This window comes from Lacerta agilis, chromosome 11 (genome assembly GCF_009819535.1).
Source record: "Lacerta agilis isolate rLacAgi1 chromosome 11, rLacAgi1.pri, whole genome shotgun sequence".
Lineage (NCBI taxonomy): Eukaryota > Metazoa > Chordata > Lepidosauria > Squamata > Lacertidae > Lacerta > Lacerta agilis.
In genome coordinates, this window is record NC_046322.1 from 33,772,843 (window position 1) to 33,792,083 (window position 19,241).

General features: G+C 40.6%; 1 protein-coding gene across 1 annotated transcript in view; it reads left to right on the top strand.

The window, feature by feature from the left end:
- Positions 1-19,241, top strand: part of ADGRV1 (adhesion G protein-coupled receptor V1) — a 236,135-nt gene that overhangs the window by 77,872 nt on the left and 139,022 nt on the right. The window contains exons 54-63 of the mRNA XM_033164758.1: positions 1,391-1,593; positions 2,858-3,034; positions 10,076-10,258; positions 10,877-11,056; positions 12,827-12,991; positions 13,538-13,655; positions 14,988-15,111; positions 16,774-16,912; positions 18,293-18,478; positions 18,900-19,132. Of these exons, the coding sequence (XP_033020649.1) occupies positions 1,391-1,593; positions 2,858-3,034; positions 10,076-10,258; positions 10,877-11,056; positions 12,827-12,991; positions 13,538-13,655; positions 14,988-15,111; positions 16,774-16,912; positions 18,293-18,478; positions 18,900-19,132 (1,708 nt within the window). The remainder of the gene's footprint in view (positions 1-1,390; positions 1,594-2,857; positions 3,035-10,075; positions 10,259-10,876; positions 11,057-12,826; positions 12,992-13,537; positions 13,656-14,987; positions 15,112-16,773; positions 16,913-18,292; positions 18,479-18,899; positions 19,133-19,241) is intronic.

Sequence of the window (19,241 nt, forward strand, 5' to 3'; positions counted from 1 at the left end):
AATACATTGTTTTATTCATTTTAATGCCACTCTTCAGCTGAAAAAAAAAAACACTCCAGAACAGCCTGGGATAAGGCAGTCCCTGTCTTAGGCTTACGGTCTGAAGCGTATGACACAAACAGAAAAGGGGCTGGAGCGTGGTGGAATCAAACACTGGCACCACTTCTTAGTCACATGGTTCTTGTAAGGACCAACCAGAATAAAACTGAGTTGAGTCAAATGTACCGATAAAAAGGTAAAGGTAAAGGACCCCTGACAGTTAAGTCCAGTCGTGAACGACTCTGGGGTTCTGGCACTCAACTCGCTTTACTGGCTGAGGGAGCCGACTTTTGTCCGCAGACAGTTTTTCCGGGTCATGTGGCTAGCATGACTAAGCCACTTCTGGCGAAACCAGAGCAGTGTACGGAAATGCTTTTTACCTTCCCGCCAAAGCAGTACCTATTTATCTACTTGCACTTTGATGTGTTTTCGAACTGCTAGGTTGGCAGGAGCTGGGACTGAGCAACAGGAGCTCACCCCGTTGCGGGGATTTGAACTGCCCACCTTCCTATCAGCAAGCCCTAGGCTCAGTGGTTTAGACCACAGCACTACCTGCATCCCTTCAGTGACAGGATATGGCAAAGACATGGGGAGTAATGAAAAAGTGCCAACAAGTAAAAGCAAAAAAAATGTCTCCCCTGCCTTTGCTTAAAATTATGTAGCACATACTCTTCTACTCTGCCAGGGGTAGCCAGCTCTCAAGAGACTGCGATCTAGTGTCAGGTGGCAGTGTCAGGTCAAAGTTGTCGAGCTTTATTAGGGAGGAGGAAGGGTCGTTTTTGGGGGGAGCAGGGCAAAAATGTTGAGTTTCTTTGGGGGTAGCCAGTGATCTACCAGTGATCTACCACAGACGTTCAGTGATCTACCGGTAGATCACGATCTACGTGTTGGATGTGCCTGTGCTAAATAATTTTCTAGCTCTCTTTGAACTCTTCAGGGGCCAATATAGCTTTGAAGTATTGTAAAGTGCTACTAGCCCCAGATTTCGATCATTTGCCCCCACCCCTAAGAAATGCTTCCACTGCAGCTAAATCTCACTGAACTAGAAGAAAATAAATTTATTCTGTTTCAGAAATAATATCCAATGTGACAAGAGATCCAATGTGGAGTAATGGTTAGAGTGCTGGAATAGGGCTTGGGGGACCATGGTTTTAATCACCACTCTGTCATGAAGCCCACTGAGTGACATTGGGCCAGCTAATGTCTCTCATCATAACCTATTTCACAGGTGTGTTGTGTGTATGCTGCCTTTAGCTCTTTGTAGAAAAGGTGGAATATAAATGTAACAATAAATACCTGTAAATAAATATTTTAAAACTTTATTACAAGTTTTTTTCTCCAATCTTTTCAGAGAAACCCACCATTGTTACTTTACATGTTCTCAGAGAACAAGGATTTGCTGGCGATATCAGTGTGCAGTTGATCCCCCAGCCCATTTTTTCACTCCCGCTTGCCAATCAAGCCATTGAAAATAAGGATTATAGGTTGGAAAACAAGACCATTATTATGCCAGAGAACATGACAATGGCTTCAGTAAATGTAGTCATTTTGCCAGTGAGTATTTTAATATATCTTTTTTCTTCACTCATACAGCTCTCCATGGCTGATGTGACTAAGCAGCCAAACTCTACCCAAATCCCTGGGCCTAGTAAATGACAGTTATGATGACTGGCAAAAGATGCAGCATGCCAGATCATCTAGTAAATAGGCAAATTCACGCCTGCTGCTTGTTACTCCACAGCTACCGCCTCTGACTGTGCTCTGTTTATCTACTTCGTTTGTACATGAAGCACATGTGATAAGGGTGTGGGAGGATGCATTGTGATGCATGAGGCCATGATGGGAATCAAAGTTCACAATCAGTGCCCTGCGGATTCCATCTAAACAAGTTCTGCTCAGAGCAGGCCCATTGAAATTAATGGAACACAATTTGCCATACCCTTAATTTTATAACTAATATGGGATACAATCCTATGTTCTCAAGATTCACTTCGATAACACACGTGCTAAAATTCAGCCAGGTTTACAAAGCTCAGAATAGAAGAGAATGTTTATTCTAATTTATTAAACTGGACTCCTAAACCAGCTGCCCAATTCTTGTTTGCAATTGGGTCAGGGCACCCATTACTGTTCAGAGTCCTAGACTGTGTAAACACCATATATTTTAAACATGACTTTCCTCAGAGAATCCTGGGAATTATAGCTCTGTGAGGGGTAAACTGTGGTTCTCAGGATTCTTTGGGAGAAACAATGTGCTTTGAATGTATGATTTGTAACTGCTGAGATTTTCAGGCTGCAATGATTACTCAGAAATAGGTTCCGCTCTGTTTGATAGAGCTTACTCCCATGCATAGGATTACAGCCTTGGTGTCTGGACTGAGGTGATGTATGAACTAGGCCAGTGGTTCCGAACTGGTGGTCTGTGGACCCGAAGGAGTTTGCATAACCCACTCAGGGGGTTCTGTGGCACCATTCACAACAAAAACTACCACAGAGATATCAAAATTGTCAAAAGTAGGGGGTCCATGGCTTGGCTTTTGAAAACAGGGGGTCCGCAGTACTTAGCTAATTGGGAACCACTGAACTAGGCCTAGAATCAAGTACTATGGCCAAAATGTGATGTACTCCAAGCTAGCTCTATATAAGTGTGATAGGGTGTTTATACTTTTGCAAGGGCAATTTATATATACAATAATAAGATGCAATTGCAATGCAGTATTTTCAGAGGCAAAAGAATGGGGGATGTCCATTTTGTTATACCCCCAGTATTTGAGAGATTCACATTCCGCCTTTCCGTTTGTCATTCCCACCCCAACAGGATAACATTCCAGAATTACAGGAGATATTTTTAATCAATATTAGCAGTGTGCAGCTGCTGGACTCGTCCCTTACTGGAGGAGAGCCAAGTGTGAAAAGACTTGGCTTAGAAATAGCTGAGATAACAATTGAAGAGAATGATGATCCTAAAGGAATATTTTATTTCAGTGCTGCCAAGGTGAGTACAAACTGAAAAAAGTCTATGCCCCCATGCTGTTACTATTCTTGGTCTCAGTAATCTGAAACTGACTTTGTTTGTAGATGGTTGGGCTGATTGGGGCATTTTATATCTCAGTTTAAGAAGCTGAGATATCACTTGCCCTGGGGATGCCAGTGTGGTGTCCCACAGATGTTTCTTTCATCATCCCTGATCATTGGTCATGTTGGCTGGGGCTGATAGGAGCTGGAGTCCAACAACATCTGGAGGTCACCACATTGGTCACCCTTGCACTAGCCTTTCAACCACACATGCAACCTCTTTGTTCTACCTTTTGCCCAAGTCATGAGTACATTGGAGTTCACAGTCTGTGTCCCCAAACAGCTGAGCTGTGCGTTCATACAGTTATTCACATGCAACATTCAGCAAGTGTATAGTCTGCACCTATGCACTCAGCAGGTGACATGTAAAAATCAACAAGTGTATGCTTTTTCACACAAACACTCATACATGTGCAGAGACAGCTTGTACAGTGTAACATGAGAGCAGGCCTACAATTAAACAAGCAAGTCTATAAATAACCATTGTTTCCTGTTTCCTCTGAACCAGAAAAGCTACGGCTGCTAGGCTTGGAGCATGCCAGATTTTAAAATCAACTTCAAACCATGGTTTGATATCCTGGCTTTTCTATGTCAGAAATGCAATCATTATAGTGCTCTGAATAACTGTCCCAAGCTGAATTTAAAATACTTCTTTCTGAGGACTTCCGGTTAGGTGCCGAGTCAATGGCGGACGGGAGTCCGACGGCTCCGTCCTCCGCTAGGCGATAGGGATTTCCGTGCCTGCGCCACGGGTCCCTTAAAGCCACGGGAAGAGCGTCCCGTGGACCGACGGCTTCGTGGGTCCCAGACGTGCTGTCTCCGCTCCTGATTGACCCTCGTAAGGGGGAAAACCAGGCGAGCGGAGCCCCAGCACGGGACTGAAGAAGCGACTGCCTGCGGAGGATCAAAGCAGCGATCCCGCCAGACCTGAGCACCCGGCACTTCCTACACAGAAACTTCCAAAGAAACTCTGTAAGTTAAAGAATTGGATTATTTTACAAGTTTAAAGAGCACTGCTTGCAGAGGAAATTGCAAAAGGAAGCCTGTTCCCTTTGAACTGTTTGCGCGAGCTTGGTAGCGCTAAAAGATCAAAGCCGCGACTAACGGGAAAGTTTTGCGAACTCTGCCAAACTTTTAAAAGTTGATTAAAAGTTGCTTAAAGGATGTTTAAAGACTTAAAAACAGTTGATATGGCAAAAGAAGATGCCCCTCACCCTCTGGATTAGGATTCCGGGTCAGTAGCGGGCTGTGATACATTGTTGCCATTTTTTCTTTGTTGGTGTTTCAGTGACTGTTTACCAGTGGAGACATTTTGACTTTTTTGTAACCAGATGCAAGTTACTTTATGGACTTTGGTGGTAACACTGCAAGTTAGGAACTGTTACTGACTTGGGCTATATGAAAATAAACCCTTCTTGGCTTTAAGGAATTTATATTCTGAAAAATTTAAACTCTTTGCCTAAAAGTTGGATTTTTGGGACTGGTGTGGGCTCCTGGCTCAGCAGTCTCTTTGTTCTCAGAACTGAGCTGCTGGCCACCTGGTGTTTACTTTTGGGACTGTTGGCCTTCTGCTGTGAATGTCTGAGATTGTTACCACAGCAACTGGAGTGACCTTGAGATTACAATTGCAGAGCCCACAGGAGATGGACACTAGATCAAAAACAACTGGTGCTAGCTCTGCACAAAAAAGAGGCTCTGTTTCCCTAACTCTACAGGAACAAATGGAGAAATTGGTTGTTAGTGTGGCAGAAATTGCAGCAGGATTGAAAAGCGTTACTGAAGGGTTGAAGCAAACACAAGATCAAGTTTCATCAGGAAATACAGCAGTGAACTCAGCAATAGAAAAATTACAAGCTGACATAAAAGCTGATATTAAAAATTCTACGCAGACCCTGGAAAAATCAATTGGGCAAATTGAGGAGAATGTAAGGAAGAACAGAGAAGAAATTAATAGGATTGGGCAGGAGGTGACCACCCTGAAAAAGGACTCAGAGGAAATTAAAGTGGTCAAGGAAAAAATAAAAAAGGTGGAGGAAAAATTGGACAATTTAGATTTGGAACAGATAGAGAATATTGGAACACGACAGAGAACTGTTGAAGAGTCTCTCGCTTTTCTGCAACTACATCAGAGAGAGGGCAACATCCGTCTAAGGGGTCTTCCAGAATTAGAAGGGGAAGACCTAAAAGCTTATATTGTGAAGCTATTTTCAGGATTTTGGGAGGTAGAAGAAGTTAACGTCTCAGCGCGCATAGTGAAGGCCTTCAGATTTGGTCCAAGAGGTTCCAGAGGAAAGAAAAGTAACAAAACAGTTAGTGACTGTTTGATTGTGTTACACGATCGACACGATAGGGACTTTTTTCTGGACCTGCACTATAGAAACAACCTGGTGGTAGAGCAGAATAAAGTAATTTTTTATAAGGACATCCCCAGATTTTTCCTGGACAAAAGAGTTCCTTACAATGACTTGGCAACTGAGCTTAGAAAAAGAAAAATTCCCTTCAGTTGGGAATTTCCAGAAGGCCTGGCATTTACGTTTGAAGGAAAAAAGATAAGAATAAGATCCTTGGCGGAGAAGCAAAAGTTTTTGGACAAGCATCTGGAACAATTTAAAGGCACACCACTCGACCCAGCACAATTCTACAGGTTCCCAGCGGAATTTCCATCACCGCCGGGACTACCAAGTTTACCAGGTCCAAGCCAGGATCCAGAGAAAGACAAGAAAGGAGAAGCAACTGGAGGAGAAGATTAAAGAAAGGAAAATGGCGCTCAAGTTAATGACATGGAATGTCCGGGGATTGAATCAGAGACCAAAGAGACGCAGAGTGTTTTACAGCATAGAAAAGAAGAATTTGGATATAATATGTTTACAGGAAACCCACATAGCCCGACGTCATAGAAGATTACTACAGAACAAAAAATTAGGCCAAGAGTTTATATCATCGGACAAGGTCAAGAAGAGAGGAGTAGTGATATATGCAAAGGAGAAATATAGCCCAAGACAGCTTTTTAAAGATGAAGAAGGGAGATACATCGCAATTGAAATTAATATAGAAGGCGAAAAACTTTTGATTCTGGGACTTTATGCACCAAATGATGGAAAGTCAATTTTTTATAAGAAAATACATGATCTGCTGTTGGACTATTTGGATTACAAATTAGTTTGCCTTGGAGACTTTAATGGTGCAGTTTCCACATTAATGGACAGATCTCAAAGAACCAAATTAACGAATGATGGGAAACTCCCAAAGACTTTTTTCGAAATGGCGGATAATTTGAATTTGGTGGACTCTTGGAGATTAAAAAACCCTACAGATACAGAGGCAACTTATTTTAGTGAATCTCAGCAGTCATGGTCGAGGATAGATTATATTTGGATTTCGAATGAATTGGCTCCAAAAATACAAAAGGCAGAAATTGGTCCTAAAACTCTTTCAGATCACAATCCGGTACAGTTAAATTTAAAAATGATTTCCAAGGATTCTTTTAGATGGAGAATGGATGACGCTTTGATGAGAGACACCAAGCTAGTAGAAAGAGCGGCGAAAAAGATGAAAGAATACTTTCAGATAAATTGGAGTTCCGAAGTGGAGAAAAGAATTGCCTGGGATGCAAGTAAAGCTGTAATGAGGGGATTTCTCATTAGTGAAAAAGCAAAAAAGAAGAGACAACAAAATGCAGAAATGGAGAGATTGTTGAAATCAATCAAAGAAAAGGAAAAAGAATTAAGAGGACATCCCAGATGTGTTAAAATCCAAAAAGAAATCAAATACTTGCAATCCCAATATGCTAATATAATGAATCAGGACATTGAATGGAAAGTGAAAATGATGAAACAAAGAACATTTGAATCGGCTAACAAGTGTGGAAAACTACTAGCTTGGCAATTGAAGAAAAGACAAAAGGCAAATGTCATCAATACTTTGGTAGTAAATGGAAAAAATGTGGAGAAGCCGGAGGAAATCAGATGGTGTTTTCAAAGATTCTACAAGCAACTGTACAAGGAGGAGAAGATAGATGAAGCAGAAATAGACCGATTTCTGGAAAAGAACGGATTGCAAAAAGTCCCAGAGGAAAAATTAGCCACTCTCAACCACCCAATATCGACACAGGAGATAGAAGATGCAATAAACAACATGCAATTAGGGAAGGCTCCAGGACCGGATGGATTAACAGCAAAATATTATAAGGCATTGAAAGACTGGCTATCGCAGCCGCTAAGAGAAATTTGCAACAAAATACTAGAAGGAGATAGGGCACCAGAGACGTGGAAAGAAGCCTTTATCACACTGATTCCAAAACCAGATACTGATAAGACTCAAATGAAAAATTACCGTCCAATATCCCTTTTGAATGTGGATTATAAAATTTTTGCAAATGTATTGGCTACAAGGCTGAAAAGAGTGTTGAAAGATTATATACACAGAGATCAAGCAGGTTTCTTACCAGGAAGACAAATTAGTAACAACACGAGAATTATTGTGGACATTTTAGAAAAACTGGAGAGAAACATAAACACAGATGCGGCACTACTGTTTGTTGATGCAGAGAAAGCATTTGATAAAGTTTCTTGGACATTTATGAAAAAGAATTTGGAAAGGATGGGAGTTGGAGAAAAATTCTTGAATGGCATTAAGGCCATCTACACAGAACAAAGAGCTAAAGTAATAGTAAACAGTGTGATATCGGAGGAGTTTGAAGTTGAAAAGGGAACAAGACAAGGGTGCCCTATCTCCCCTTTACTTTTTATTACGGTCCTGGAAGTCCTCCTAAATATGATACGAAAGGACAAACAGATAAAAGGAATTCGTGTGGGAGAGAAAGAATACAAACTACGCGCCTTCGCAGATGATCTGATGTTATCCCTGCAGGAACCGGAAAGCAGTGTCCCCAGAGCCTTGGAAATAATTGAACAATTTTGACTTGTAGCTGGTTTCAAATTAAACAAGCAGAAAACCAAAGTCTTAGGAAAAAATTTGAGTGCAGAACAAATTCAAAGAATACAGGAAGGCACTGGCCTCAATTTTGTCAAAACAGTAAAATATCTAGGTATCAATCTCACAACCAAGAATTTGAACCTGTACAAGGACAATTACGAAAAACTGTGGATGGAAATAAAGAAAGACATGGAGATATGGACAAGATTGAAATTGTCGTTAATGGGAAGAATTGCCGTGATAAAAATGAATGTCCTACCAAGGATGCTGTTTTTATTCCAAGCCATACCAATTTTGGACAAACTGGATTGTTTTAAGAAATGGCAAAAGGACTTATCAAAGTTTATATGGCAGGGCAAAAAGCCAAGAATCAAGTTTAAGATTCTAACAGACTCTAAAGAGAGAGGAGGCTTTGCCCTGCCGGACTTAAGACTTTACTTTGAAGCAGCGGCCTTTTGCTGGCTAAAGGATTGGTTTAAACTAGAGAACGTTGATGTATTGGACTTGGAAGGATATGATAATATGTTTGGCTGGCATGCATACCTTTGGTATGACAAGGTTAAGATCCACAGAACTTTTAAGTCGCATATAGTTAGAAAATCCTTGTATCAGGTTTGGATTAGATATAAAGACTTGTTAGAGAGAAAGACCCCTAGATGGATTTCTCCAGTGGAGGCCAAAGCCTATAAGAGACCGAACATGTCTGCAAATTGGTTGAGATATATGGACATATTGCAGCAGGAAGGGGACTCTTTTAAGCTAAAAAGCTACGATCAAGTGAAAAGCCAGGTCCCCGACTGGCTGCATTATCATCAGGTATATGAAACATTTAAAATGGACAAAAAAGTTGGTTTTCAAGTAGAAAAATCAAAACTGGAAACAGAACTGATAGAATCGAACTTTAAAAACCTTTCCAAAATGTATAATCTTTTGCTAGAGTGGCATACGAAAGATGAACTGGTTAAATCGTCAATGATAGATTGGGCGAAAGATGTAGGACATAATATTATGATGGATGACTGGGAGAGATTGTGGCAAAAAGGTATTAAATTTACTGCTTGTCATAGTTTAAGAGAAAATATAATGAAAATGGTTTACAGATGGTATTTGACACCAGTTAAGATAGCTAGGATGAATACCAAAATGTCAGATGTATGTTGGAAATGTAAACATGCGAAAGGTACCTTTTTTCATATGTGGTGGTTGTGCCCAGTGGTAAATGCTTTCTGGGACAAGATTTATAACGAACTCAAGAAGGTAATGAAGGTTACCTTTTGTAAGAAACCAGAGGCATTTCTTCTGAGCATAACTAATGAAGAGATACCCAGTCAGGATAGAGTGTTTTTTATGTATGCCACAACAGCAGCTAGAATCTTATTGGCAAGAACATGGAAAGGCGAAGAGATACCAACGGTGGAAGAATGGCAGATGAAGATGATGGAGTATATGGAACTCACAGAACTGACCGCCAGAATCCGGGACCAGAGGGAGGAGAAGGTGTCACGGGATTGGAAGAAATTTAAAGACTATCTAGTTAAATCAGTAAAATTGAATATTTGAGCAGAATTATAGAACAGCGGCTTTAGCAGGTTTATGTTAGATAAAATTGTTAGCAAGATATTTTTGTGTGAAAGATTTATTTGTTAGAAAATATGTTAAGATTTGGTGTTTAAGTTAAGATATGAGTAAGTAAAGTAAAGCACATTAAAAACTGAGCAAATGTGAATAGAATAAGACACAAAGCTACCTAGAAGATATATACGATTTTGAAGACAGTGGAGGGAATGGGGGAAGTCCCCTAAAACAGAGAAGATAGTAACAAGAAAAGTAAGAGGATAAGTGTTAGTTTAAAGGTTTGTATATGTTTCTTTTTATTGTAATTGTTTGATTGTGTTTTTTTGCTGTGTTTATGTATTGTATTTCTGTATTGTTAATGTTGGTGTTTTTGCTATGTTTTCCTTTTGTCTTAATAGAAAATAAAAAAATCTTATAAAAAAATAAAAATAAAATACTTCTTTCTTTCCAGGATATGAGTGGAATGGTAGCTGGCTTTGAGGTTCCTCCACCAGATAATGTTCTGAAGCTACCAGTTTCTCGAGGGGCAGGAAAATTTGGATCAGTAAATCTGTATTGGGAAGCCACACCTGCCACTGCTAGCCTGGAAGACTTCACGCCATCGTCCGGGAACCTATCATTTGCTGATGGAGAAGTATGGAGTATGCTGATGCAAAAAATTCACAACATTTTAGAGCACCTTTTACTCCTTAGTTTCTATGTTTTCATGACTATGTTCTTCACATGATGAATGCAGTTAATCATGTGACAGCCCCATCACATGCCCATCATTTTTCCTCTCTTTAAAAAACAAAACAGAACACAGGCACAGCATCATCCTTCACATATTCACAGCTTTTCATTCTTTGTGTAAACAATTACAGTGCAATTTGTATGGAAGATTTGAAAGGGATTTGAAAGGCCCCCTGCATAATTCCCTATGTCTATGGCTAGCATGGTAAAAATGTACCCCAAAAGCAAACACAGTTTTATATAGGTATCAAAGGTCAGCGCAGAATGTTTAATCTTCCTTTAGGATTTTTTAAAGCACCTGGTACATACACTTGTTGGTTTCAACAAGGACTGTACAGTACGCTCTCAAATGAAATTTGAGAAAGTTGCTGCTGGAAACCACTTGATTGTATAGAGTTTAGATCTACTTTTTCCAAAAATGCTATCCATTCACTGATTGTATTGTCTAAGTTTCAGCATGCTCATCATATAATAATGATAAATGTCACCTATTTCACAGAGTTTTGTTTTGTTTTTCCAGGTGACAGGAGTGATAGAGATCACCATCATAGATGATGACCTTGTTGAGTTTTTAGAGATGTTTACTGTCACTTTAGTCAGAGTGACAGGTGGTGCCCGATTAGGGGAGGATGTGCAAGTGACTGTCACTATTCCACCAAATGACTCTCCTGTTGGTGTATTTGGGTTTGAAGAAAAGCATGTAAGTGATACATTTGGGAATGTTTGTGTGGTGTTGGTTGTGTAGCTATGGAATCACCAATTACTTACAAATGTCAGAGAAAGATTGAATGAAGCACCCATCCAAACAAAACTACTTACATTTTATAAAACTTTTATAATGCATACATATGGTAAGCGCTGTTGTTGTATAACAAAACCAAAATGTAAAGCTGTGGATCTTGAAATGGCAGCTAATTCATCACAGGAAAGCATGTGGCTGAGAAAGGGAAGAGCTTCTTCTTTTGCATGTGTTTCAAGTAAACTGGAAGTTTTTCTGTCAGTCAACACAGTATTTCAACTGTGGGGCTGCCTCCATTCCTTGTCTCCATATCTCATGAGCCCAGAGGCAATATAGCCTTCCTTTATTCTTCAATCATTTTAAAATTATTGTTTTTGTACTTCTATTAGGAATATTTCTTTAGGAACTACAAACCTACCCCTGGGGCTGAGAGCAAAACTAGCTGCTACAGAAAACATGGCAGCCTGTTGCTGAGTTCCAACATAGAGCCTCATTAATCTTTGGTTTGCTTCCTTACTTAGTAGTTTTGTGAAGATAGCTTTATTGTTAGGAATGCACATAGTAGCTAGGTTCAGTACCAGAGAAAGGATGTTATTTGTAAGCAGGATTTTAAGATAGGCATGTTTCAGATCATCCTCATGTTAGCAGGAGCATCCTACTTTCGTGTAGGACCCTGGCAGAGACACATGCCCAGCTGGCATGTTCTCTCCCTCCTGGTTGGTCATTTGGGAGCTTCATAAGCTTTCTTCTGCCTGAACATCACAGCGACTAATGCCAAAAGGCATCAGCACACTTAGGGACCCGCAGAGTCTTCTCAGCATGCGCAACAGACCTCAGCAACTCAGCATTGTGGCTAATCTACTTTATTTACATATAAACACACACAGAGCACTGCAACATGGCTCCCTCTCTCTCTAGCATCAGACAGCAAAGAGAAAGAACAAAGGACAATAGTCCCACTTCACGGAACACAATAACACAAACATCCTGTCTCCGTCACATCCCACTTTGTGGAATGAAAGCATACACTGTCATGTGACAATCCCATGACTGCAGACACAGGGAATGAATCTCCAACACCTCAAGCCTGTGGTTGCTAGGAGACAGTTGCGCAGGAAGGACACTAGGTTATGTCCATATGACACTGTAAGTGGTACATACTGAGCAGGTTTATAATTAAATGTAATAAACAAATTCATTTGTTTCACAACTGTCATCATTGTTTCAGATGTCAAAAGGAGAAAACTGAACATTTCCCACAAAGTTTGTAACATTTCTGTTGATGGGTTTTGCTGAATGATTTTTCTGTTGAATCAAATAGTAGTATTTTATATGTTTCCCACCCACTTGGAAAAAAAATAAAAGTAGGAAGTATGAGTCACGAATCAGAATGTTGAGTGTAGAGAGCATATAGATGTTTTCATTTCAACCTAGAGAGGCTGGTATGTGCACAGAAGTTGGCTGCTGCTTCTATACAGTTCCCTCCTGGCACTGGATCTGTGCATCTGACACTTGGTTCTGTATTGGGGGTTCCAGTACTGGATCAGGTACTCCATGTGTGGTAATGAAAGGATGTTAGTGCTGTCTTTCTTTGGAGTGACACCAGGTACTTGGTGTTGTGTGTGTGTGTGTGTGTGTGTGTGTGACTTCCACTTATTTTCCCACATTAGCATCCATATGTGCAAAGTGTGACATATCTGGTCTAACCTTTTCTTGGCTTTGTTGTTTTAGATAACCGTGAAGGAGCCCCAGTCAATTGATGATCCTGCCGCGAATGTGTTTCTTACTGTAAGTCGGAGTGAAGGAGGCAAGGGGGAAGTTCGGCTCATTTGGATACTAGAGGAGGCAGCTAAATATGATCTCACTCCTCTCAATGGGACTCTTCTCTTTGCTGAGGTAAACCTATTGCTTTCTACTATTTCCCTTTTTTCTTTGATGGTTGTGTATCCTTCTACCAGTCTATCTGAGGGTCCTGGAAGTGAAGAAAACAATCTTCTATATGAAGTCCTGAACATGCCTAAATACCCCTGAATACTATCAGCCGTACTCATAGAGACAAATTGTTGTGTTGTTTGGCCCCAATGTGGTGCACTATTTGCACAGGTAACTTGACTCTGAAAGCAAGCAGGAAGATTTATTCAAGATCACCTGTGGTGAGATTGGTGTTGCTTTTACTGCTGCTAGAGAAGGGTCGACAACTTCTTTTCCAGATGAGTCATTGGCACATTCTTTCTGAGGAGTCTATTTTCTACATTCATAATTAGACACCTTGTGCTTCACCAAAGAGCCACACGAGAGGCTAAATCTGTCTTGACAGAATGTGTTTTTTAAAAATTAATTAGATATGGTAAATTTTGCTTAGAACTAAAGGTACATTCTCTTCTGTTGATATACCAAGTGACAGCTGTAAGTGGAACTATTGTCTGCTCCATTCTAATATAGATGGAATCCCAAAAAACCATTGTTTTGCAAGCAATTCAAGATGGTCTGTTGGAAGGTGATGAAAGTTACACAATTCAACTGGTCTCTACTGATGGCACAGAGATCTCACCAATAAATGGTAAGCATAAGGGGGAAAAGCCATTTCCACTGAAGTTCCAAAGACTATATGTGCTTGAATTCCAGGGGGGCCATGGGGCCTGCTTTCATGACTTTCCCCTTACCTGCTGTTTGTAAGAGGTTACAGAGTGGCATAATTTGGGTAGAATTAAGGAGTGGATTTGATTAGGTGGCTCTCCGCCCCCAACATTAAGATAGAAGTCTTTTACTGACCAAGTAATTCAATGTTTATGAGGCCATTAAAAAATGTGTTTTGGTCAAGCTGTGTTTTGAACTTGAAACTCAAAAATGTTGTCCTCAACATTCACATTAGCTGTTATACCTGAGTTCTCAAGGGAGAAATTGTGTTGTGTTTTAACATATTTTGTCCCTCCTAAAATAAAGACGGAAAGGCTGTGGCTCACTGGTAGAACATCTGCTTTGCATACAGAAGGTCCCAGGCTGAAAGCCTGAAATCTCCAGGTGGGGCTAAGAGAGACCCCAATCTAAAAGCCTGGAAAGTTGCTTCTAGTTATTGTAGACAATACAGAACTAGATGGACCAATGGTATGTCTCAGTATAAGGCGACTTCCTCTACTCCTGTGAAAATAAGGTTTAATTTGAACTGGTGTTCGGAGTAGAAATGTGGAACTGCGTTCTGAACACCTGCAATAAATTTCCTTCTGACCTCTCAGCACTCAGTGGAGTTCTTGCCTTGCAAACAAACTTATTAACTGCTGAGCACTAAAGCTCTTGCTTGTCTCAGCCAATTAACATGTAAAATAAATTAAACTGAAAAATAAACTAAGGGTAATTTATAGAACAAGTGGTGATAACAAGGATTGCCTTACAATTTAATTGCAGAGTCTAACATTAGTGTTCCACAGTGGAAAATTTACACCCCACCCCCCACACCCCCGGCAGTTTGACTGTGGCAATAGTGAGCACTAAATGAGAACTCAGCTGTAGGGTCTGTTCAGCAATGTCACTCAGCTGACCAAATGCCTCTGTCAGTGGAACTGAGAGGATAGCTATTTTTTGTTACTTCCCTTCTTCCATGCAGCCCCCTAAGCCACCCTAATTCTGCTCCAGAGGGTACCCTGAATCTCTGCAGATTTCCCCCCTGGGTGTGTGTGTGTGTGTGGCTGCATGCTGTGTGTGGCTTCCCTCCCTTTTCTACAGACAGAACAACAACACCATTGGATACAACCCAATGTCATGAGGGCCCTGCAAAAATGTGTTTTTTTATGTATAAGCCCCTCTGGTTTTCATCCAAAGAGAAAACAGAGTAAAGATTAATCAGTTATGTCAGCGATTTTTGTTTTTTAATTAGGAAACTTTTTTGTATTCACAGGTGTGGCAACCATCACTGTACTGGGAGACCTGGGAGCTTCTGGAATTGTTGGGATAGCTTCATCATCCACCCATATCCTAATTGGAGAGCCCATAGGAAAGTACAATGGGACTGCTTTCATTGGGTAGCTACATCTCTGAGATCTCTACATTCATTGTAAAACACTGTTGTAATCTATAAATTTGTGTCAACATGGATTTGCCAAGAAGTACTGGTAGATCCCACTGCTGTGTATATGGAGCTTTATTTTATTTTAGGTTTAAAAATTTTGATGAGCAGAATTTTAACAGGACAAAACAGTTACCGGTAATCTCATTTCACAGAGAAGACAAGGGGAGCCAAAAATAAAACAACCCCCCCAAAAAACTTTAATCTGTCAGTATAGCCCACCCAGAAGTATCAAACTTCAAGTCTAAAATATTTTGCACACTCCTAGTAGATGCCTTTGTACCCCGTTTGCTTGCATAAACAATAAAACAGGGCCAATCTGCCACAAAATAACTTTTTTAGCCAGATGCAGATTATTAGTTAATTTTTCCAACATATCAACTTGCGAAACTGTCTTATGCCAATTAGCTAATGTGTCACCCTTTAGGTACTTCCAATGTTGAGCAACAAGAAGAATGAGAAGCTTTATAGCAATCTGCAGCTTTATGGGTTTTTTTTTTAAATGCCCTAACCTTGTCAAAATGTCACAACCCTGTCCTCTCATTTGTAGAAATCCCAAGTAATACTAGTAGTTTCCATTCACATCATTAGATGACAGGATCTGTGGCTCTTAAAGTTAGGTCACGCATACACAACTATATCCAAATCCAAATAAAATATTTTGATTACTTTATGGAATATATTTCCAAAAAGAGCTAAACTATTTGCAGTGCCTGTCATACAGTTTGCTTCCATTGGCACCCCTGTTCCCATACCACAGTCCTGATCTGCCGTGTGCCCCCTCCCTAGCCAAGTATTTGTTAAAGAAAAATGAACTATGCGAAGGTAAACTGTGTAATAAATGCACGTTTACTTTGGCCCTGAGACTCCCACCATCTGGTGAAAGCTTTAATTAATTTTAATTATCCATGGGATGAGTCATCACTTAATGTTTTCAATTAGACTGGGAAATCTCAGAGCTCTTCCCAATACTTCTCTAGTTATCATAATATTTTGGTGGGTGACCAGCATGCCAGCATGTGAAGCACACACCACACACAAGATGTCAAGTGCTCCTAGACCAAACCCACTACTTATCTCAACATGCAAGGAGTAACAGTTTTGACCGCCACCACTTCCACAGCCTAGCTGCAAAAGCTTATAACAGGTGCTTCTTATCTGAGGCACCCTTTCTTTGCTTCCAGCTTTGTGCTTATGATTGTTAGAGAAGCTGGCATCCGGAAGCACTCTCAGAATACCCAGGAGTTCACATACCATGCAGCTGCAGGTCAGATTTTGGTACGTCATGCCACAGCGTGAATAAAAACGTTAAGATAGAAACAAAGTACCTATATATATTGTAAACCTCCCTGTGATCTTAAGATGAAGGGTGTTATAGAAATTAAATAAACAATAAACAACAATATATTTTGTGACAATTCACATGAGTTCAGAGATCTAAGAGAGGGCTGTTTCAGTACACACTTTCCCCATTAAAATAAAATAAAATTGCTGCAGCTTTATTTGAAGGCAAGGGAAAGATCTGATTAGGATTGACTGCAGTGTTTGTAATTGAAGGGAGAGCCAAAACTATGAAATCAAACTTGAAACCTGACCATGCTCCTGTCATTGCCTGCAGCCTAGTACGTGGGCCAGGGATTTTTGGAGAGGTCACCATCTCCTGGAATATAACACCACCTGATCAGAAGAAATTTGCTGAGGTATCAGGAACGTTGACCATGAAAGACAGGCAGTCTGCTGCCATTGTACTGATACAGGTATGAACTACATTTCCCCCCCCCCCCAGCTGAGCAATCCTATACTCTCATTATATGGAGTGGGAGGGGAAAATATGCTGCTGCTATGCCAGGGTAATGCCCTCTGTGTCCTCTATAGACTAAGCCAAAGAAGGGAGGGGGAAACACAACACTATGAAAAATTTCCAAATGACACAAAAAAGCAGTTATGTCTGCATCAGTCATGTAAACATCCAGTGTCCACCAGCGGGAACTGTGCCAATGATGTCCACATGGCACTCACAACCACAGAAGGAACTAATGAAGTATGTCAATTGGGGGAAAGGCCCTAGAACTCTTGCCTGCACCACAGCACACATAGTGACCCCATAGTGCCCCTTCACCCCATGAGTTCCAGTGGCACAGACAGCAGTAACCCCACTATTGGGATAAAAAAAAATTCCTTCCAGTAGCACCTTAGAGAGCAACTAAGTTTGTTATTGGTATGAGCTTTCGTGTGCATGCACACTCCTTCGGATACCACTATTGGGAGTCCCTGGTTTGAATCCAATTGTGCTGCTCACAGACACAACTTTGGAGCACAACATGCACAGGGGACTAACAACAATGACACCCACAACAAAAAATGTATCTATTTGGACTCTAGGAAGAGAAGTGACCGCAATGTGCTCAAGTCCTCACATGTTGTGCTCACTTTTTACGCCGTGCTCTTTTCCACAGTTCCTCTCACATTCTATTGAATTTGCCCTTCTGAGCTCTAAGTAGGCAGGACTGGAGGCCAGAGAGAGATAGATCCATACTGTGTGCCCTGTCATCTAGGTTATGGTATTCATTTGTGGGGTTTATATAATGTAGTGGTTGTGCTATGATTGGGTGCTGACTTGCATCATATCCTATACTATGTCATTCCGATGTGTGTATGATGGTGTTGGGTTTTTTGCAGGCAGATATTATCTTAGAGTTATTTCTCCCCTCATCAAACCCAATGGGAGGAAATTGCTTTTGTCAGGTCTTTGTGACTGGTCTGGAGGAGTGTAGGATACAGCACAAGTGGGATGCTCCTTTGTGCTTCCCCAGTTCCACCCACAACTCCAACCCATTTTAACTATTCCGCAGGTGCCTCTTTGGCACTGTGGCTGCACTGGCAGGCTCATCTGTCAGTGTATTCCAGATGTTGTTCCAGCATAGCTACCTTGACAGTGGCCTATCTTATGTTGTGCCACCGTCACAAGGCTTCTGCCATATTTGATAACCCCCTCACTGGTATGCATCAAGTATAGGCTTGTGACCTCAGTGTTCCATGTTGGTTAGATTTTGCATCTTGGTTCACATGTAAATGGGCTTTCCATCAAGGTGAACATTGCAAAATTCTTCCAGGTTTGTCTTCTTGCATTTCTTTAGGCTCTAGATGATGATATTCCAGAGGAAAAACACCACTATCAGTTTCATCTAAGTGATATCAGTGATGGAGGAATCATAAATGAGTCTGCCAGCACAGCAAACATCACCATGGCTGCTAGTGACTTCCCCTATGGGAAGTTTGCATTCTCCCAGGAACTGCTGCAGACGTCTGAAGAAGAAAAATGGGCAAGTGGGAAGTTCAGTTATTGTATTTATTTATTTATTTATTTAACAAAACCTATATACCACTTGGTTTGTAACAAAACCTCTAAGCAGCTTGCAAGAAGTAGTAAAATTATTTCAACAGTTGAAAACAAAAGTAAAAATATTTTTAGAAACAGTTAAATTCAGCAAAAAAACTAAAACAAGATTCAAGCACGTCTGGGTAGGCTTCCTTAAACAAAAATGTTTTAAGCACAACGCAGAGTACTAACCACTATACGATCACGGTCATAGTGTGCCTCCACCCTAAAATAATGGTTTCTTACAAGTGTGTAATGAGTATTGTGCAGCACCTGCAACAGTTATAACGTGCAGCTGTAATCAACGTTACAATGCAACATGATGTAGCGTCATTGGAGCCTTAAGGAATGCTTGTCCTCAACAGGCTAATATCACAGTTGTCCGTTCACATGGATATTACGGGCAAATTCGCCTCTGGTATCAGGCGATGAATGGAACTGCAGTTGAAGGCATGGATTTTACTCTCATGTTCAGAGAGCTTACTTTTGAACCCAAGGAGACCATGAAAACTATTTATGCAGAAATCCATGATGATGACCTCCCTGAAGGTCCTGAGGAGTTTTCAATAGAAATGACGAAAGTTGAACTACTGGGAAGGTAAAAATAAATTTCATTGCATGGGAGAAGATTAACCATGGCAACAGAATTTGCTATATATGGTACATATATATAACAAATTTAGTAACTCTGGATATCTTACCTGATG